This window comes from Sus scrofa, chromosome 6 (genome assembly GCF_054392235.1).
Source record: "Sus scrofa isolate SSC_HxYL_T2T_F1_AM1 chromosome 6, Sscrofa_HxYL_maternal_Yorkshire_Landrace_v2.0, whole genome shotgun sequence".
NCBI lineage: Eukaryota > Metazoa > Chordata > Mammalia > Artiodactyla > Suidae > Sus > Sus scrofa.
The window spans coordinates 136,379,476-136,402,719 of NC_139388.1; the positions used below are offsets into that span (position 1 = coordinate 136,379,476).

Consider the following 23,244-nt stretch of genomic DNA (forward strand, 5'->3'; position numbering starts at 1 on the left):
CTCTTCATCTCGTGCTATCTTGTCACCACTCACCTTCCAAAAGCACTGAGCTGCTTGCAATTAACATTTTTCTTTTTTTAAATTTTTTATTATAATCGATTTACAATATTCTGTCAATTTCTGCTGTACAGCAAAGTGACCCAGTCATACACATACATACATTCTTTTCCTCACATTATCCTCCTCATGTTCCATCACAAGTGACTAGATATAGTTTCCTGTGCTATACAGCAGGATCTCATTGCTTATCCACTCTAAATGCAAGAGTTTGCAATGCACATTTTTTCAGTAGCAGTGTTTTTGTACACTCTAGTCCCTCTCCTGGAATGCCCCATCCTTCAGCTGGCCACTTCTTACGGGTTCTGGTATCTCTGCCAAAAAACCTTTGGCTCTCTCTAGTTTCCTTGCAGGTGTCATGAGGTAACACAGTTTCTGTCTGGTACTTTGAAAGCAAGAGCCATGCCTAGCAGATAGCAAAGTCCTGGCACGTGGCAGGTGTTCAAGAATTACTGCTGAATAAATGTTTAAGCATCTCTTTTCTAAGCATCAATGATTATAAAAAGTAGCTATTTCCCCAATTTTATAACAAAATTAAAAATGCAAACATGTGAAATAAATCATAACAAGTTCTCATAGCTGGTAACAGGCAGAATTTAAACTAATGAATGTTACACCAAAAATTCACTGCCTTTGAATATACACCCTTTCTCACTTTCCACAGGAAACTGTGGTATAAATTTCACTACAGGATATGTCAGTGAGAAGAAACAGAGACCAAGTCAATACAAAAGACAATAATGTCTAATCCAAAATCAAAGCTGACAAGATAAATCCTATGAAATTTCAGCAGTATCACTGAAATATGACTGGCTGTTGAAAAGCCATGACAATTTTAATGGTCCTAAGCAAATTAGAAGAAACTTCAGAAAATCTTCATATTTTAAGCACTTCATACTTCATTATCTTACCATAATGGAAACATGCTTAGAAAAAAAAATGAAAAAGCAATCTACAATGGAAAATATATTCATAAGAAAATTCAATGCCCAAAGAATAGGCAAAAATTAAAAAAAAATAGGCAAAAAAAAAACTCTTTTAAGAAAAATATTTTGGGAGTTCCCATCGTGGCTCAGTGGACTAGTACCCATGAGAATGCGGGCCTTGCTTAGTCGGTTAAGGATCCGGTTATGAGCTCTGGTGTAGGCTGCAGATGCAGCTTGGATCCCGGGTTACTCTGGCTGAAGAAAGAAAATTTATGGAAGTTCCCGGTGTGGCTCCGTGGGTTAAGGACCTGGTGTCTTTGTGAGGAGGCAGGTGTGATCCCTGGCCTCAGGCAGTGGGTTAAGGAACCAATCGGAGGTTCCCTCAAGCTGCAGTGGAGGTCGCAGATGTAGCTTGGATCTGGCTTGGCTGTGGCGTAGGCCTGCAGCTGCAGCTCTGGTTCAACCCCTAGCCCAGGAACTTCCGTATGCCTCAGGTGCAGCCATACAAAGAAAAAAGAAAAGAAAAATATTTATGGCAATCAAAAAACAAAATTAACAGAAGTAATTGAAGACAATTTTGTGATTCAATTTATTACATTTCAAGAAAAGTAACACTGTTATAAATGCTTCAAGCACAAATAATTTGAATAGTACTTAGCAACAGCTTGCAATATGAATTCATAAAGCATGAAAAATTCTAAATTTGGAGTTCCTGCTGTGGTGCAACGAGATTGGTGGCATCCTGGGAGCCACTGGGATGCAGGTTCAAGCCCTGCCTGGCACAGTGGGTTAGACATCCAATGCTGCCTCAGCTTTGGCACAGGTCGAGACCATGGCTCTAATCGAATCCCTGGCCCAGGAGCTCCGTATGCCTCGGGGTGGCCAAAAATGAACAACAAAAACAAAATCAAAATTTTGCTTTCAAACATTACAGTACTATGTTATGAAAGAATTTTTTTGTAAAGTGAAATAAAATGAACAGCAATTATATCATGTAGCAGTAAATCTTTCGAGTAAGATCAAAAAGTCTGAAGAACAAACAAAAATGTCTTCACTATTCCTTTAACCCATGATTTGCTTTCATTTTTAACAATCTTGGAAAACTTCACTGCTTGGTTTTTTTTTAAGAGACTCAAAGATAAAGCTTCATTAAATGTTCTACCTTAAAACACCAGCCCCAGTTTTTTGCCCTCACCCATACATATCTCAAGACCAACAAAATACTGACAAGCATTGTTTTCAGTACTCCAGGGACTAAAACCCTTGAAAGCAATAATCTTCTTCACAGAGATGAATATAGATGTTTTCAGTGTTCTGTATGGCATCGCCCTGCCAAGCACCTGCAGTCTTGCATTGTCCTGCTAGGCATTCCTAAAAACACCTGGGCAAGCTGTTTACTTTAAAAAAAAAAAAAAAAAAGAAAGAAAGAAAGAAAGAAAGAAAGAAAACCAGACATTGGAAGAGATGAGGGATAATTAGCAAATAAAACTATTCCTGGCACTCTCTCGACGTTAGTATAGAACCAAGCTCCAAGCCGGCACCTGGTGAAGGGAACTGCTAGATGTGATAATTCCAATTTACACATTCAGCACAACATTCTGTCTGCCTGTCAATTTGAAACAGTTTCCTATTCAGTGATAACAGATACCCCAAAAGGATGCAGTGTCAAAATGCTGACATGAATTTTTTATGCACCAGCTAGACCCTCTCTCCTCTGGACCAGCTACATCTGCCTTCTTCACTCTTGGAACGGACTGACAGTTGGGTACTTTTTTCAACTGTACCAACAACAACAACAACAAAACAGTGAATTCCACAGGGTAAATCTGAAGTATCAGATCTTCATGCAGAATAAATACCAGTAAAATTTTCTTAAGCACAGTTAAGAAAAATAATTTAACGAAGTTTAAAAAAAAAAACTGTCAAATTAAGATATAGTGTGATACTTTTCATCTGCCAAAACCATGAAAGTATATATTCCTACTAAATATAGAGTTTACTAATTTTTTTCTAAATTGACATAAAGCAAGAGAGCAAGAGACAGAGAAAGAGAGGGACAGACCCACAGAGACAACTGGCAAATGTTAAATAAAGAAGATGAATTTAACCTAAATCCATGCATGTTTATTTTCCAGATATTTTAGTGTGATCATTTTTTTGTTTTTTTGCTCTTGGGGGCCGCACCCGCAGCATATGGAAGTTCCCAGGTCTAATTGGAGCTGTAGCTGCCAGCCTACACCATAGCTCACAGCAATGCCGGATCCTTAACCCACTGAGCGAGGACAGGGAGCGAACCCACGCCCTCATGGTTCCTAGTCGGGTTCATTAACCACTGAGCCATGAAGGGAACTCCCATACGATCGTATTTTGAGGTACTACTATGAGCAGTCAAATAAGTCAAAATAATATTCTTATTCTCTTCCTATATAAACAATGAATATATGAACTGTGCTTATAAAGTACTACTGTTTGTTACTTTTCCACATATATACCAGATTATATTCATAAATATCTCTCCCCATAATAAACTACACCCTCTCCCTTCAGGTAGTGACTTGGATGATTATTCATCTGTTCTGGTAATGCAGCCACAGCACAGTTCGACCCCTTTCTGGAAATGTCCTATCTATCCTATAAAATGGCAAGCACTTTTTTTTTAAAATAATGACAAACGTCCATTTGAACAATGGAGTAACTTGCTAAAATAAATATAAATCATTCAAGAATGAAGTTGATAAAATAATGCTTCCATCTGAGAGACACCATTGTTATAAAGATGATACTGAACTATTAAATGTGAGGCTCAGAAACCAACACTTCTGAAACCACAAATCAATGCTGAGCATGTCAATGAAAACAAGTTTTCAGAACAGATCTTTTAAAAACAAAGTATTTAAAGCTAGAATACTTAGTAAGGTACAGTATTTTTTTAACTCTCCATTCTAAGTCAAACACTTTCTTTCTAAAATTAACAAATACAGAAAATATTTCCTGTAGTTGTACTGTGCATTTACCTCAATATCTACTAAATATAAAATTTGTCAACTTTTTTCTAAATTAGAGACATTCACAGCATATTAAACCAGATATTCACTTGCAAGTGCTATTTAAATAGAGAATAAAAATTCTGACTGCCAGTATAAATATGCACACATAGATATTCCATACACTCTAACATAAATATGTGTATATATGTAATTAAAAGGCACTTTATGAAGATTCCCCCAACAAAGCCATTTATCATAAGATATAAACATTTCAATATTAATAATAAAGTTATTAAGAACACATTAATCAAAAAAGTAATACATTTTCAAATGTGACATATAAGACTATGCACCATTATCTATTATAAAGACAATGGTGCATAGTCTTTGCTGTACAGCAGAAATCAACAGAACAACGTAAATCAACAATAACAGAAAAAATAAAAACCTTTTTAAAAAAAGGATAAAATTTCCTCCTTCTTATAGCTAAAATTAAGAGAAAAACTTTCTAGTGACCAAAGAAGAAATTCACAAGCCAAGATCATAAGAATTTTCTAAATAAGAGCTATTCATCACTCATTATTTTTAACTGATGCCTTCATAATTAATTATCTTCTAAAGCATTTTCTCAAACCATAGAAAGCAAATGGCAACATTAGCTGGGTACATCATTAGATTTCAAGAAGGAACCTCCATTTAGGGAGGGAGAAGAAGGCAACATTAGCTAACTTTGTGTTATTACCATTTAGATAATTTAAAGAACTATCAAAATCAGCAACTAGGGTTTGCTGCCATTGTCCTGCAGTAAGTATACTCAGCTGTTAATGCCAACGACTCCATTCCTGCAAGCCATACACTACGGTACAGCTACATTTATTTATTTTCCATATTCACACTGTCTTCAGGTGATAATTAATGAAAAGGAGTTGAGGGTTTGAAGAGCAACAAAGGAAAGAATGAGAACAGAGCTGCTGGCTCTTAATTCCATTCGCTAGAAGAAGCTATGAGACTAATGAAATATTACAGCTAAGCCTCAAAGTGGTCTTATTGATGCCATCAAGTGCTTTTTTTTAATGCTCTGTTCTATAACACAGGTTAGTAAGGAACCAAAGCAGCATCTACCACTAACAGTCATAAAGTGGTTTCATTCTGGTAAAGGTGTTCAAAATTACTGTGGGCTCTTGTAGTGGAGAATGTATTTAGGAAGAGAAGTTAAATGTGTAAGTTGTCTCCTGACTGTAGCACAATGTCAACCATGCCTTGTGTCCTTGAACTTCTTGGTATATAGCATTTCAGATCCATAAAAGAGTCTCTCATTTGTGTTCACTTGAAATCCATCCCAAAATAGAGAAGAGGTTCTAGTCATTCGATTTATTTATTTGTATTTCTCTTCTAAACCTACGTCTTGGAAGCTGTCAAACTGTATACCGAGGATTATAAGGCAAATAAACACTACTTAGGAAGGTTTCCACTGACAAGCTTGTCCATATCTTTAACGCTTCACTACTTCCCTAAAACATGCAACCTAAGACACATTGATATAAATATCATTATTACAATGAAGTCAATCTTCCCCAAAGACCAAAATATTATTTAAAATTAAACTCAGTTCAATCTTTAAAAAAAAAAAAATTACTAGAAACATTTGTTTGGGACCTTGTCAGAAGGGTTTCAATTTTACATCATTACGTTTTAACTTGCCTAATCAGCTGAACAAAAGTACTTTATGTAAAATGATTCTTTTAGTTGCCTTAGCTACAAATCCCTGCAGGATACTATAATTGAAATCTACTCACGTAAGTTAGGAATAATTAGGGCCCCAAATTAAGCCAAACAGAAAGTTAATTCAAATAGTCAGCTGCTGTCATTTAAACGGCTATGGAGTTTTATTGTTGCTTAACATTTCTGAATGCTTTTAAATGTACTTTGTTCTTTTGGTCTTTAGTATTTAGTATTTCAGTACAAACACAAATGGGATCAAGAAACAAAGATTCTCCAGCCTTTAGATTGGAGTCACACCTATATCCAGTCTTTTGTCACTAAGGGTTTTTCCACTCAATCTTTGCTATCAGTCAATTAACAACACAGTTGAAAGGATGGAGTGACAGCTCTCAGAGGTGAGCTTTCTGGTAAATAAAGCAGGATCACACAATCTACGGTGAGTGCCACTAATGCAACCAAAGTAAGGGCTTTTGAAAACTAACAGGGACAGTCTCTATTTGCTTAAACTCTAAAACAAAGCAAAGGATTAAATGAGCTTCCTGTTGTAAGCAAACAAAAAGGAAAAGATAATGTCTACAACCCATACCTGAAGAAGAGTCTGCAAAAGCATGCCTAAACAGCTTTTTTTTTTTTTTTTTTTTTTGTCTTTTTTGGGCCTCACCTGTGGCATATGGAGGTTCCCAGGCTAGGGGTCAAATTGGAGCTACAGCTGCCAGCCTACCCTACGCCACAGCCACAGCAACTCCAGATCCCAGCCTGGTCTGCAACCTACACCACAGCTCTGGCCAATGCAGGATTCTTGACTCATTGAGTGAGGCCAGGGATGGAACCCGCAACCTCCTGGTTCCTAGTCGGATTCATTTCCGCTAAGCCTTGATGGGAACTCCTATAACAGCTTTAATGATGGCTGCTAATCAGTGTGAACTGATAAATATTGTAAAAGTTAAAACTATTTTCCTATTTCAGTTTTTGTGTTCTGGGTAGTTAACCATTCTCAGCAATTATGTGTACTCTGAAAGAAAAATAGTGATTTTTTTTTTTTTAAAGGTAGGCCTATGGCTATAGAACTTCTGAAGATTATTTGAAAGTTACAGAGTTAGCAAGATTGGTCCTTCTCTGATACATGATTTATATATTTCAAAATAAAGTCAACCTGAATATAGCTTTTCATTTGAAATAGCAATGATTTAAAAAGCTTTGAAATACGTGAATTTTTTTGATCATCACCATTACATTAAACAATGTTAAACAATACATTTTAAAATATATTTTAAATATTCTGAGTGACAACCTTCATGAGATAAGAAAATACACCAAGGATCTGAAGCAAAATATTAAGTTCCAAAGAAAGAAAAACAGACTGGTACTAAGTAGAGCTTGACAAAGAATAATCTTACATGCACCTAAGTTTCTTCATCAGTAAACTGAAAAATTCTACAACTGCTCATCTTCAAGTTGTGATTCTAAGTCTAAAATTCTTCGATTCTAACAAAAAAAAAATGGGGGGGTACCTACAGCATGTAGAAGTTTCTGGGGGCAAGGACAGAACTCTCGGCACAGCAGTGATCTGAGCCACTGCAGTGACAATACCAGATCCTTAACCTGATGTGCCACAAAGGAATTTCATAAATTTTGGCAAAAATATTTTGATCTTGGAGATACCAATACAGAAGTCTCTTTGTTTAAAACCTGCTATTTACTTCCTTTTTATTATGGCTTTAAAACGCTACAAATCTAATCAACTTCATGAAGAAAAAAATGTAATCTATGATTTGTATGATCATAAAACTAAAACTGATCAGTAATCTATCCTTATCTTTAACAGGAAAAGAAAAAATGTGCAATATTAATAATAAAGAAACATCTTTGATTACATATAACACTTCTGAAGTGGAAAAACTATTAAATGACCTCAAGCAGAGTTGTTTTCGGTAACCAGTTTACATTCAAGTATTTGCATCCTATTATACTTTTTTATGGTGCTAACACGCCAGGGCATTAATACTGAAGTGAAAATGACAATAATTCTTGGTTTTGAAAAAGACTTTGAGAAATTAATAAAATAGAAAGTTTTCCTAAATGGGTGAATAATACACACTTTGCATTACAGGGTTTTATAATGTTATCTTAAGTAATAACATTTGTAGTAAAATGCTATGAGAAATGATGTTTCCATGTAACAGAATGAAACTAGGACAGATCAGTAGGGAATAGAGGGAAATATTAGGAAGAAAGGGTCAGGCTGCATTGTTACTCAGGGATTTTTCAAAACAAATCATCAGATAAAAGGTCAACGGAAAGTATATAAAATAGAATTAAAAGTGTAAAATAGGATAAAAATGTTTAGTAAAGTTCCAAGGTAGCTTAGTGTCTTTTTAAAACAAAATGAACTATAAAACTGAAAGTGATGTTATTTCTATATTTCAGCTGTATTGTTAAGGTTAAAAACAAACCTTGATTTGCAAAGGTAGAAATTACTATCATGCAAAAAAAAAAAAAAAAAAAAAAAACAAAACTCTTCTGATTTTCTAGACTAAACATTTTAATAACCAAAAACTCCACGAGACAGATATTCTCTCACAGACCAACAGCCTCAGCATCACCTAGATTATTAGAAATGCAGACTCTCAAGGACCATCCCAGAGCACTGAATCAGAATGTTACAGGATCCTCAAATGAACTGAATGTAGATTAAATTTGAGGAGCACTGTTCTAGATGAATAAGATTAAAGACATCTAGTACGACCTCCCTTAATTTTTTTCTCCCTGTACACATCTCTTCCTGAATCTTCTCCTTGTATTAAAATACATTTTCAGAGTTCCCATTGTGGCGCAGCGGAAACAAATCCGGCTAGTAACCATGAGGTTTCAGGTTTGATCCCTGGCCTCGCTCAGCAGATTAAGGATCCAGCATTGCGGTGAGTGGTGGTGTAGGTCGCAGGTGCGTTGCTGTGGCTGCGGTGCAGACCAGCAGCTGTAGCTCCGATTTGACCCTAGCCTGGGAATTTCCAAATGCCAAGGGTGTGTCCCTAAAAAGCAAATAAAATAAAATACACATTCTCCTTTCCTAGATGAACCTTCCTGTCCTTGCTCTGGATCCTATTTCCTTTCTGTCTGGAAACAAATCTCAGGAATCCAACACATCTATTATAAACAACCAAAAAAGAAAATTAGAAAAAGAGCTTTCCTTAAACAATAGAATATGCTTAACCTGCACCACCTGTCTCCTTCACTTCACTTACAACTTTTGAATCAATCTGCCACAAACAACTCACCGTTGCATTCTGTCACATAAAAGTGGGTCTCAAATACAACACAGCTTTTGCCCCCCTGCCACCAGCAACACCCCATCAAGCCTCTTTACTGTGTCTAAGTTATTAAGTCCTTAGACATTATATTGACTCTAGTATGCCACCTGGTTTAGATTTTAATACTACAAAGATGAAAAAAGAAGAATCAGGGGAAGTTCCCATCGTGGCTCAGTGAAAACAAATCAGACTAGGAGCCAGGACGTTGCGGGTTCAATCCCTGGCCTCACTCAGTGGGTCGCGATCCGGCGTTGCCCTGAGCTGTGGTGTAGGTTGCAGATGCAGCTCGGATCTGGCGTTGCTGTGGCTGTGTGGTGTAGGCCAGTGGCTACAGCTCCGATTAGACCCCTAGCCTGGGAACCTCCATGTGCCTCAGGTACAAGCACTAAAAAGACAAAAACAAAAAAAGTACAAAAAAGAAGAATCAGGAAACAGAGAGAGAATGAATGATTAATATAAACACACACATTAGATACAAAGAGATAGGTACAAAGCAACAGTAAGAAGCAAAATAACCAGCAAAATAAATGAGAATTATACTTCATCTCTTTTTGTTGGTAGACTCTATGCTTTATCTGAATCCCTCTATTTTTTCCCCAAGAAATTCTGGTGTTGACATTCCAAAAATTCCCCAAATGGAGAGCTTCTCCCTGGGGTATTTTAAGCACTATTGTCCTGCTTGCCTCTCTCTGTCTCTCTCTCTCAATTTAATTACAACAAAAATCCCTTTAAAAGAAATTTCAGTAAATAGACTAGATGCAAAACGGAATCATTTCAGTAGCAATATTAATGCAATCACAAGAATAGCAACATTTTCATTCATAGTTCATTCTGTTAGATATAAATTAGGTTACTTTTTCTCTCTACTTTTTAAAAACTATTTCCACTGTCCATCTTTAATTTGGATATGTCCCAACTTCATCTACTTTATCAGTTAAAATCTAATTCATTCCAAATAATTTAATTTTTAGTTTAAAATTAACTGAGACCTTAGCTCTCATCTTATCACAAAGTGAATTCCTAATGGATTAAAATTTTAAATAAAAACCTTCAAGAACTACAGGGAAATGTAACTGAATAAATATTTGATTTCAAAATACAGATTTTTAAGCATAAAAATAATGGAACATCTCACAAAAGAGCTAAATATCAAAAAGTAAGGCATGGGGAGGTAAATACAGCAAATCAAGTAAAATATTGACAAAGTTGTTCAATTTACGACTCACGTTATTTTACCAAAATTATCTCTTTTGTTTGAAAGGTCAATTTAAAAATTACGAAGTATGAATTAAAAGGCAAACATGTTTTTCATAATAAAAATGATAAAAGGATCTCATCAGAGTTTAAAACATACGAAAAGCTATAACAAAATGCACAGAAAAATTGGCAAAGGTAGTGAACAAAAAATTCAGACCAAAATAACTGGCCAGTAAATCCATACAAAATGTCTTTGACCTCACAATTTGCTCCCAAATTATGAATTTAATTTACAATCAGATATCCTTTTCACATATCAAAGTGTCAATTCTTTCAAAAGTTTAAAATCAATGTTGGTAAAATATACAGATTGGTAATTTCACATACCAATGATCAAAGTGAACACTGGTATAACCCTTCAGAAAAAGCAGTTTGAAGGATGAATACATGCATGATCAGAATTCTACAATTCCAGTCCTAGGAAATAACAAAATATGGCGGAAAAGATTTGTATAGATTATTTTACTTATACTTGAAAGAAAGTAGGTTCATATGACCAAGAGGTAGAGAGGGAGGATTAAATTATTCTTCACACATACATGACAAATGACAATGTAACTATTAAAATCTATTATTTAATTATATAGTGGCGTGGTACTACAAGTTACGAAAATATAAAGGGCAAATCAGAATATAAAAGTATATGGAAATAAAGACCCTAATTTTGTTTTATGCATTGTAATTTTGTTTTATCCATAATGTAAGTATGTGTGTTAGAAAAAAAAGGGGGGTATATGGTGGTTATATCAAGGCCTTAGAAATAATGAACAATTTTAAATGCTTATCTTTTAAAAAAAAAATTTTACTACAGCTGATTTACAATGATTCGTCAATTTCTGCTGCTAAATGCTTGTCTTGATTTTCTTTCTTTTTATCTTTTCTCATGAGAGTATATTATGCTCAAAATGAGGAGGGGGAAAAAACTTTTAAGAGAAATAAGTGTTCAAAGCAAGAATAATGGCACACATAAAAGTCAAACTCAGTAGAGTCCCATGCTGATAAAAAGGGATTATAAATGCTGTTTTTGCTTCCTTAAGCTCTGATACGGAATTCCCTCTTCAGCCTTACATTTTAGCCAAAAGATCCCAGGGCCGAGGCTAGGTATTCTCCTGGAATCACTTCTGTCAAGTTGACAAAAGGAGTTCAAGAATGGGGTTGAAAGATGTCATGAGATATTCACTAATCCACATTGATGTCTAATACATGTAGACTGCACGGCTGTCATATGTCATTCTCTGTCATGCAGGAGGTGAAAAGAAAATAAAAGAGTACCATAGGGTACCAAGCATATGCTTCAGTAAGACACTCCCTTAGTAACTTGGCGGATAAATAGTTCTTCGAGCAATACCAGGTCAACATTAACACTCAGATGTGTTATCTTATTCTCGAATTCCGCAAGCTAGTATATAAAAAAGTGAAAAGGCGTATTAATTCAAAAAGTGAGGCAAGAGATTCACCAAAACTGAAACTACACAGTAAGGCGTAATGAACACAGTTACCGTTCAGCAAAACTAAGATGCTTTACATGCTTCCTGTGTTTTTGAGTCACCTTTAATACACTACTGATTATTTCAAAATACAACAATAACTGTGACAAAGGCCTAAGAAGAATGTAAAAGCAGCATTTCAAAAATTTACTCTTGTATGGCCAAGTTTATGACCTCTTTATGTTTAGCTAATAATAGATTATTAAATAAATATTTACTGCAGTCTTTTCTGTCAGAAAATAGAGGTCTGTAAAAATTCAAACAGCTAAGCAATACCCTGTTGGGTGGCTGTTGTGTGTAGTAACACACTGATTTATAACACTTTTCCACCAGCAATAGACCTACCAGTGAATCAACAAAGGTTATGGATAAATCAATCTTTTCTAAATCAACCTTCGCTGGAAAGATGCAAGAAAGGATGAAACAGGGTGGGAAATGAAGTTTAGTCTTTTTTTTTTTTTTTTAATTTCGAGTCATATTCAAAACTAATATACTATGCTTCTGAATCCTAGTAGGAATACTATAAAGCATTTGGTTTCAGAAGCAATGTCATATAATATGGAAGTGGCATTAACATTTATATTTCTGAAACAGGAATTACATCACTACCAATGCAGAAGAAAGCTAATGCAATCAAATTACATTATAACACAATAAGACTATTTAAACTGTCCTAAGAGCAACATAATCAGGTACTTTTTTTGTCTTTATAGGGCCGCACCTGCGGCATATGGAGGTTCCCAGGCTAGGGGTCTAATTGGAGCTGCTGCTGCTGGCCTATGCCACAGCCAATGCCAGATCTGAGCCACATCTGCGACCTACACCAGAGCTCACGGCAACGCCAGATCCTCAACCCACCGAGCGAGGCCAGAGATTGAACCCAGAACCTCTTGGTTCCTAGTCGGACTCGTTTCCATTGCGCCAGGACGGGAACTCCTAAATAGGTACTTTTTTAAGGAGTAAAAATCACATTGATCTGTACTAAAAAATAAACAAAATCATTTTTAAAAACGAATTGTTTTAAACCAATTTTAATTTACATAACTTACAAATGTAAAAAGTAAGGTTACACTGTCTATGCAGCAAACACAGATATGCCTTACAATTCCTATGAATCTAATGGGAGTTGTGACTCCCACTAAGTTTAATAAGAGTCATAGAGCCAAATCCATGTATTGTGCTGAAACTTTACCCCATAAATTTAAACTAATCCTTTAAACTAATCAAATATACTGAACTGAACAACAGTAGTCAATTTTGCTAGGCTGGGAAATCTAAAGTCAATTCATCATTACCATAGCAAGGGCCACATTGTTAATCCCAATAAGAACAAAGTTACCACAATGAGAAAGATAAACTAAAGCAAGGGTTTAGGAGCCCTGAAAACATTAACATTTACCCTTAACAGAAAATACATTCTGTTTTTTCCAATCTGGAGTCAATTTTCCAATTTTTTTTCTTTCTCCATACATCAAAAAAAAAAAAATTCCTTTTGAAGCCTAAAATTACGCCCAAGGAATCTGATCAGAGGCATAAAGAACATATGAAAACATATAGACAGAAACTCCCAGTAACTGGTTACCACTTCTTAATCAAAGTGAATTAAATCATAATTTTTTCCCAGAAATACTTTTTAAAAGTTACTTTCTATCCATATTCATGCACCCCAACAACTCACCTTAACCACTACACACATACAATATTTCAGAGGTTCTTAAGCGTGATGTTGAGAAACATCAGCCTCATCCCAGAGATGAGTCAGAAACAGGAATGTTTGGGCCCCACCCCAGACCTTCGAAGTGATTCTGCTGCTCCTCGAGTTTGAGGACCACTGCAATACTTATTCCACCTCGTCCCTGTTCTCTCTGTTGACTTTTTTTCTCCATCACGATGTTCACCCCTGTCTTTACCTAGCTTGTTCAGTTCAGATTGAGATTGAGCTCAAGTAGTATCACTTCAGGCTACAAACCTTCCTTTTCTGACACCGACCCACCCACTCAACTACCCTTTATCCTAATGCCTCTGGTACATCATCATGGCACTTATCCTGTTATTACAACTGTTTAACTACTGTAACTATTAAGACTATGGTAGTCCTTGAAGATTTATGCTATTCACGTGATGGATACAGAATAAGTAAGTGTTTACTTAAGCCAGGTATTCTCTTAGGCACCTACACATGGATGAAAAACAACAGAAAGGATCCCTACCCTTGTGAAGGGACACATTTGTGTGTTTATGTGCAAATAGAAATTGTGTACATTTTATTACATGCATGTGTAAATAAAAGAGTGAAAGATAAAAAGAATAAAGATATATGCGTCCAAATGAATTCAATCCTTCTTAAGTTCAACCTTGAAGAACAAAATTACAATTCCTTCCACTACATTATGGACCATTCTGAAAGAAAATATATTTATATGCCCAAACCGGTTTTTAAAATTCATATATGACTCCTAGATCTATGTTTTCCCTGCCACCCAACTACCAAAAAGATCCTACTGCCAAACATCATTTTTTTACTAAGATATCATTAACATAGACATCAGCTTCGAGAATTTAAAAGTACAGTGAAAACTGGTAAGATACTATTTCTACAGCTATGTTCTTAAATTTTCTTGATGTATATAAAATATCTAAAGCTGTACCTGGCATATCTAGCATTTAAACCTGGCATGGTATTTTCTTTGAAATAAGGATAACCAATAATTTTGAGTAAACTAAATTCTTTTTTTCTTTTTTTGCTTTTTAGGACCATACCTGTGGTACATGGAAGTTCCCAGGCCAGGGGTCAAACCAGAGCTGCAGCTGCTGACCTACACAACAGCCACAGCAACACCAGATTCAAGACAGTCTCTGACCAACAACACAGCTCAGGGCAATGCCAGGTCCTTTAACCCACTGAGCAGGGCCAGGGATCAGATCGAACCCAGGTCCTCATGGATACCAGCTGGATTCATTTCCTCTGAGCTACAGTGGGAACTCCCTAAAATTTTGACTAATTAAATCTAATCACATAGTCACTGCATAAAGAATGCAACCTGAAATCCATTTTACCTACTTTGCAGAAGAACTGCTATTATTTGTAACATGTCACTTGAGCAAGCCTTCATATATCTGACTTATGCTTGCCAGGGCTCCATTATATAGCATAATTTAATTCTCTAGGACACAAAAATTCAATTTACTTTCCTACTTACTGATACATGATTCCACAGTGGGTTACTAGGCTTATAAAAATTGGCCAAAAGAATCAAAGCACACCAATTGCTCAACAATACTGACTTTTGAAAGGCTTGAGGTTAGTTCTCTAGGAATAAAACACATTTTAAAAGAAACTTACAAAATATTTTGAAATTTTGGTCTTTTATAATCACTTATTATTTGAAAATTCTAAACCTAATTTTCAAAAATACACAGGAGAGAATTTAAGAATAAATAAAACACTGTTCCTACTTTGCAAAAACAAGTAAATTTTGATGGGTAAGACATCAAAATTAGTTTTTAAACACTAATTGACAGAACTAGAGACAGCAACAGGCAATAAGCTAATTGTACAACAATTAAGCCTTTATATAATTAGCTTTTACCATGGTAAAACTTAAAAAAATGTTACTGATTTGCTCTTTAAGACGACCCAAAACATGACAAATCTGTTTGGACATGGAACAAATACCCAATTCTTTCCTGCATATGTGAAGTTTACCTCTCAGAGGCACAGATGTAAAATAAATCCAAAATTACGTCAAGCCATTAAAATCATATACTAAGGTAAAACACTACTGTTAACAGGAGAAAAGAGAGCTCTGAAAAGGAAGGCACAATTCATGACTGAATACAATGCACAGCCCTGTTTTGTTTTTTTAATTAACAAAATCTTAATTCACGGCTACTCCTTAAAAGCCTAAGGTCTGGTTTCTATTGAAAAGTCAGAAAACTGGCAAAACCAGACGAAATACTGGAATGACAATCACGGGGCCTCTGGCAATCACTTTCCTGCCTGCTGCAGACCTGCGCTGGCCTGTGGCACTCAAGTTACTTTGCTGGCTTGGCCAAATAGGTAGGTATTTGCGGTTCAGACCCCAGTATGAGACCACCAGCTCCTTAGCAGCAGGTACTGTGCCCTTGTGCAGTTCTGAGTCCTAAACATCTGGCTCCATTTAGTCACTCAATGAATGAGGAAGGGGGAACCTAGAAAACCTTAGCTGAGTTTATCAGCAAGGATCCAGGCGCTGATACAAAAAAGTGCTCATCTCTAAGAGACATGAAAAGGTAACAATCACATAGGGCCTGGAAGACACTTAATGGCTGAATGATTAAATTTATATCTTCTTTCCTGTGCTCTCCTATCTAACTTTGATTGGTTTTCTCTGTAGGTGTTCACAGAGCATTACTTGCTATCTGGTAATAAAGGACTAACATGTCACAGAAAACTTTACTAAGACAAAAGCATGTGATGCTGGATCAACGTTCTAACAGTGCAGGGCACAGTAACTGTGTATACTTTCACAGCTAGCAGTGTGGGTTTGTCCTAGCTTCTCATTTTACCTGTAGGAGGGAACTGCTTCAAAAGCAACACCCCCTGGCCTGATGCGCCAAAAATGAAATTTCTCTTAACAGCAGATATGAATCCTGACCTGATAGGTGACACTGGAAATAAAACTGCAGTATCTCATGAAAAAGTCTCTGTTTGTTAGGCCCCCCTGCTGAGTTAAGCTACTGTGCCAGCAAAGTGGTCTCTATCTTGATTGGAAAATTTTCATTATGTGGACTAATGAGCCATTGATCCACACCTGGAATCTTTTTTAAATGTATAAAAACACTCAAACATAGCAGCAGGAATTCAGTTAGTTCCCCTGCCCCCCCAAAAAAGAGATGCAAAATTATAGACTATACACAAGATTTTCTTAACAATCCAAGCCAGAGATTCTTATTATTAAACTCGGTTTCTGCTTGTTGTTCTCATTACAGTACTGTTCAGACATATTACACTTTTTTCTCTTTTTTTTTTTTGCTTTTCAGGGCTGCACCCTTGGCATATGGATGTTCTCAAGCTAAGGGTCAAACTGGAGCTACGTGGGCCAGGCTTACACCACAGCCACAGTAACGTGGGATGGGAGTGGGGTCTGTAACCTACACCACAGCTCAAGTAAATGCCGGATCCTTAACCCACTGAGTGAGGCCAGTGATCGAACACGCATCCTCGTGGATCCTAGTCGTGTTCGTTAACCGCTGAGCCACGAAGGGAACTCCGACATATTACAGTTTAAGGTTAAGATTTGATATATCTTTTCAATGCTGATTCAAAGAGTAATATCTTCTGAAAATAACAGATTAACCTGTTTGTAACTTTCATGTGTGACTTAAATCCCGGTGAGCATTATTTACTTGCTGAATACAGAAGTTCTTTTAAAATTTTCTTAAACTTGTTAAATATTTTGAAAGTAGGGAATGGGGACAAGGAGAAATAATGAAACATAATTTTTGGAATGAGCAATCTAAATAGAATTATTCTGGGAAAAAACATTTTGAAGCTTATTACAAAAACAGTGGAATAATAAGCTTCTATTAGTTGACAGTATGCTTCCTTTTTTCCACCTATCATTTTATAAATAGGTACAAAGCAATTATTTAAAAGTACATATAAAACCAATTTTAAAATATTTTCTTCAAGAATATTTAATTGGGACCAAAAAAATCCATTGTATTGTATATGCATTTCTCAGAGATTGTGCATTCTTTCACAGATTCTACAAGATTAATACATTTTCATGCTGAATACAATGACCAGCACTATTAACTAGCTATAAAATTAACACATCTTAGCTCCAAATTAACTTCTGACCTCTCTCTCTAAAAAGCACCTGGAAGGATGTTATTTTCACATGGAAATAATATACAAAACTAAAAAAAATTGGATATCAGAAAATCCATACAGTAATTAATAAATGATGGTTCTAATTATTTCGTTAATTCTCTAAAGTGTATTTACTTCTTTAAAAATAAGGTCTATCTTCAACAGCACTGGAAAGTAGCACTACAGAAAATAACCTTTTCCAGAAAACTTTAAAAAATTTTATTTTGGAGTTTTCAAACTACAACCACACTAAAGCAGCAGACAAAACTAGAGATGAAGTGAAAGGATTGCCACAAAATACTTTCAATCTTACTGGAATAAATTTAGTCAACAAATGTAAAATATATACCAAAACAAAGCTTTCATTTCGTTCTCTCAGGAATTTACAATGATTATATTTAGAAATGCATGGAAAATATGAACTCAGATTTATAGCACATTCTATAATATATAGCTGTGTAATCGAAATAATTCGAAAAAGAATATAACTGACATTCGGGAAATCTTTTTGGCAGTTATTTATAAAATAGTTTAAAAAAAAAAAAACACTCGGAGTTCCCGTCGTGGCGCAGTGGTTAACGAATCCGACTAGGAACCATGACGTTGCGGGTTCGGTCCCTGCCCTTGCTCAGTGGGTTAACCCTCCAGCGTTGCGTGAGCTCCGTTGTGGGTTGCAGAGGTGGCTCTGGCGTAGGCCGGCGGCTACAGCTCCGATTCGACCCCTACCTGGGAACCTCCATGTGCCTCGGGAGCGGCCCAAGAAATGGGAAAAAGACAAAAAAATAAATAAAAACCTCATTCTAGCCACTCTGTATAAAGATTGCATAGTTTGTTTTCCCAAACTTAAAATATAAAATGTAAACTGTATCTTACCTTCTGTATTCGGTAAGAAGCTGATTATAATGATAAACCAAAGACTTCGCATTCTGCAACCAGAAGACACCATTATTGATCCCTTTAAATATTTTCTTTGTATTCCTTAATGAATCTAGTTATAAATGCCCAGCTTCATCGAACCCAGCAGTCTGCATCATTGATCCTCATATCTGAAAAACAAACAAATCCATCATTTACTCTATAGTCCTGCAATGTCACAAAAAATGAAAAAATAATAATAACTCCTCTTCTCCCACCTTTCTCCTACGTATAAGAAATAGCATATATTTTGTTCTACATCCAAAAGGCAGCTGCTCCTATACAATGGATGACTGAGCCTTGCATTCAAAGCCCCCTCAAATTTACAGCTAATCAGAACATATGAATTCACATAAGTTATATAAATTCCAGATGAATTTTTCTTTAAAAGCTTCAAAAGTTGGAGTTCCCGTCGTGGCGCAGTGGTTAACGAATCCGACTAGGAACCATGAGGTTGCGGGTTCGATCCCTGCCCTTGCTCAGTGGGTTGACGATCCGGCGTTGCCATGAGCTATGGTGTACTTTGCAGACGCTGCTCGGATCCCGCGTTGCTGTGGCTGTGGCATAGGCCAGAGGCTACAGCTCCGAGTTGACTCCTAGCCTGGGAACCTCCATATGCCGAGGGAGCAGCCCAAGAAATAGCAAAAAGACAAAAAAAAAAAAAAAAAAAAAAAAAAAAGCTTCAAAAGTCATCCTAGAATAATACAACTGTCTTTCAATGCCACTATATTAGTCATTTTATCAAAGTACTACCTTTGATAAACAATATTTCCAACAAAATTTCATGGATACATATAACTTTTCTGTTTGTTTCTAGTGATGTTAACAGCAATATTATCTACTATTTTATCCTGTTACCTTGCAAAATGGATTAGAGATATAATGAAAGTTTATTTTTCTATTCGAGGATGTGCTAATGTTTTTTGGCCATGCCCGAGGTACTCGGAAGTTCCTGAGCCAGGGCTCAAACCCCTCCCACAGCAGCGACCCAAGCTGCAGCAATGACAATACAGGATCTTTTTTTTTTTTTTGCTGTTTTAGAGACACACCCACAGCATATGAAAGTTCCCAGGTGAGGGGTCAAAGTAGAGCTGCAGCTGCTGGCCTACTCCACAGCCACAGCAATGCCAGATCTGAGCCATGTCTGCAACCTATACCACAGCTCACGGCGGTGCCAGATCCTTAACCTACTGATCAAGGCCGGGGATCCAACCCGAATCCTCATGGATACTAGTCAGATTCATTTCCACTGCACCACAACGGGAACTCAACAATGAAGGATCTTTAATTCACTGCACCACAAGAAAGCTCCATAGGTATACAATTTTTAATACATAGCTGTGCTTAATATAATAATAGTATTCCAAACACCACATTCCTAAACACCACGTATCAAATTATTATTTATCTGACCACTAGTTATTCACAGAGGGAGCAGCTTAAAAAAGTGCTTGTTTCTTAACTATTTTATTTTAAAGTTTTAGATGTTCATATATTGGTTTTTCTTATGGCAAAACTTAGTAAAATCAAACCTATAACCTCAAGTAAGTTAGTCCACCTACTGGACCCAAATAAAACCCCAGACCATGATGATTATATATCGAAGGCTGCATCACTCTCTTAATTCTTTTATTTTTTGGACACGCCCATGGCATGCAGAAGTTCCTGGCGCAGGGATCAAACCTGAGCCACAGCAGTGACAACATCTTAACATGCTGAACCCTCCGGAAACCCCACTGCATCACTATTTTTTAAAACTGGGGAAGGGGCAAGGAATATAAAAGAGCCAAGTCTAATTCTGACTAGCCCTTAAGGGCCCAGTTCTTTAACTGGAGAGGATACAAAAACTTCAGAAGTGATTTAATCAGCATTTCTTTCTCTTTATTTTTTGTCTTTATAGGTCCACACCCACAGCACACGGAGATTCCCAGCCTAGGAGTCGAATTGGAGCTGTAGCCACCAGCCGATGCTACAGCAGCAGCAACTCGGGATCCAAGCTGCATCTGCAACCTACACCACAGCTCACAGCAACACTGGATCCTTAACCCACTGAGTGAGGCCAAGAATGGAACCTGAGTCCTCAAGGATGCTAGTCAGATTTCCACTGATCCACGATGGGAACTCCCCTTAATCAGCATGAATCAGTTCCCAGGATCATGTGAAACCAGGCCATTTGCTGGGTTCTACTGAAGTGTTGTGCTTTTCTCTAGGGAGCGTGAGGAACCACAGAGTAAATACCAGCCTTACCACACATGACACAGGCAGCTCCCAAATATAACCGGCCTCCTGGTCTAACTTCTGAGGGTAAAGAAATTACAAACTCTTCCTTTAAAGTTTTGCCAAGCTATCCTTAACCTGGTGCGATTAAAGAATTTTTTAAAAGTGGAGCAGTGAAGGGAATAACCCTCTTCCCCCTTAAGAGGCTGTGTCTGTAACTCAAATAAAATGAACTCTTTCATAATTTAGGTGCTGTCACTAAAGCATAAAGAACATTTAGGAAACAAAAATTTCCTGGATAACTTTCAGTTCTTTATTTCACATTATCTGAGCTACTCTGCATCTGCTACATGCTCTGTGTATCATATGTGATTCTATATTCTACTATCAGTACCCTCTAATATAACTTCAATAAAAAAAGGGGATAGATTCTAAATGGTTTGGAACATTTACCATGCTCTAAAGTCACTATTTTGCTTCAGCAACAAAACATCAAAAAGAATGTAAAAAGTTAATCTAAGGCTATTATCTAATGTCTAGAAATAAAGATCCAAAAAACCACAAATGAAACTAGCAAGATATTTCTGTAACAAGGAGTTTTATTTTTTTATCATGCTTATAGTTTCTGAGATAAAACTGCTTCTCTATGTACATCTCCATGTGCCATAATCAGCCTAGTTTCTTTAGCTCTCCCTAAAATCTATGAAGACTATTGGGTATCATAATGAGAGGAATCAACTCTGACACCACCTTTGATGCTTCTCTGCCCAAAGAAAAAAGACAAAAAAGGGAAAAGCAAGCTTCTTCCTCTGAATGCCAAAAGTATAAAAAGAGGAATGAAACATCAAAATTAATCTCTTGGAGATGCAGAGCCTACAACTCTGCAGAACTGGCTGCCCCTCTATTCAGTTTTCACTCTGAATTCCCAAAGACTACTCAAAAGACAACACCAAAAGTAAACCTGTAACTGCTGTGCTGTGTACCTGCTTTAAAACTGCAAGCTATTTTCTATAAAGCACAGAGGGAAGTCAAATAATTTCATGACCTGTCACATCAAAAAGACTAATCAGTGAAAGTTTCCTACATCCCACAGACTGGTCTATGATCAGATGAAACAATCTGAATAAATGTGATGTTGGATAAGGTGCATTAATTACTAGAAGTAAAATTAAGTGAGCCTTTGGAATGCTCCTAACTCAAGCAAAGAATTCTGACTCTCCCGGTTTTGGTTGTGATGGGTACTTTCATCAAGGCACTAATGCATACAGGCTGCTTACCCACATGCACAACTCTTGAACACATTTCCTCTTTCTTAAAGCAATCCAAGATCAGTCTGTCTTTGGTCATCTGCTATTTGAAAGAGTCCTTGTTTGTGGGAAGAAAGAGAAGGAAGAAATCAGGGACTGATGACTGCCTTGTAGGAAACAGCTGCCAAGATAGGAAAACCTCTGTTAGTGAGGGGAAAAGGAGGAGGAAACCACACAACCCAGACCACTTTTGTGGTCTCTGGCCAGGACGGAACATGTTACAAACTGATTTTAACCATACTAAAATTTCAGTGTATTCTTAAGATCTAAATGTGAAACACGATTTTAAGGTTTGAGAGTGTAAAACGCAATTTTAAAAGTATACTCTAGTTAACAAACGGACTGAGTATAAATGATGGTTTCCAACAAACAGAAACAGATTCTGGAATGTAATAAAATCATGGCTTCTTTTACTCAAATAAAGCTTCAGACCACCTGTCTGTTTGTGCAAGAATATATATGTGTATATAAAAATTTATTTTTCTCATTCTACAACCTATATCCAATCACTTTACATCAAACAAAATTACTTTCAAAGGTTCAGGCTTTAAATGCAATTTTGAAAACTCAAAAGATTTTACTGTTGTGATCCAAATTAAAAGCATTCTTCCATTAAGAAATGTTAATGCAAACTGAAATACTTAGCAAACCATAATCGCAAAAGGACAGAATGAATAAATAATCAAACATGGTAAAAACTAACTCCAAGAAAACATTGCTCCTAAGTCAAACTAGAACCACAAGACACTCACAAGCATAGATGTAGCCAAAAAACTGCAAACTGTGTAACTACCTGAGAAAATGAAGCTCAGTAAAAGTTTCTCACCACCCAAAATGAAAGCAAGGAGCAAAACCAGAAAAGGGCTATCAAATGTCTTTTCAACAAGGAGAAAGTGATTCCTCATAGTAAAAACCACTTTGACTTTGGGCTTTTAGAAAAACTCTTGTCAAGAACTTCCAGGAAAAATTGGGAGCGTAAAGGCACGCACAGTTCATTTCCTAATAAAAACAGAACATGTCTAAACTACAAGGGACTATGATTTTTAAAAATACAAGCCACGTCTAATGTACAGCCTCCTCCTATGTCTTTTCTTACCCTTCAAATAAGAAAATTTAAACAATTCATCCTAACCTTGTTCCTATAAACTACATGCCATTGTCTACCAAACCTCTGTCAAGATTTTCTTTTTAGATCAATGTAACT

The 23,244-nt window shown here is 36.4% G+C and overlaps 1 protein-coding gene and 2 long non-coding RNA genes across 24 annotated transcripts in view; 1 reads left to right on the forward strand and 2 right to left on the reverse strand.

Annotated features, from left to right (window-relative positions):
- ADGRL2 (adhesion G protein-coupled receptor L2) overlaps positions 1-23,244 on the reverse strand; it is a 190,459-nt gene that overhangs the window by 136,182 nt on the left and 31,033 nt on the right. For 18 of the 22 annotated variants that reach the window (XR_014805165.1, XM_084959058.1, XM_021096397.2 and 15 more), the window contains exon 2: positions 18,475-18,647. Coding sequence is in view for 21 of the 22 variants with exons in the window: in XM_084959058.1 (XP_084815184.1) it covers positions 18,475-18,547 (73 nt within the window). In the remaining variant the exon portion in view is untranslated. Of the gene's footprint in view, positions 1-18,474; positions 18,648-23,244 lie in introns of those variants that run through there. The other 4 variants (XM_084959052.1, XM_084959054.1, XM_084959050.1 and 1 more) reach the window with 1 other exon arrangement.
- Positions 67-7,150, reverse strand: LOC146402828 (uncharacterized). The gene is made up of 2 exons (XR_014805167.1): positions 4,367-7,150; positions 67-4,329 (listed from the first exon to the last, which is right to left on the reverse strand). It is a non-coding gene; the product is annotated as an uncharacterized LOC146402828 (long non-coding RNA).
- On the forward strand, positions 9,374-14,234 carry LOC146402829 (uncharacterized). Its single transcript, XR_014805168.1, has 2 exons — positions 9,374-12,436; positions 12,689-14,234. It is a non-coding gene; the product is annotated as an uncharacterized LOC146402829 (long non-coding RNA).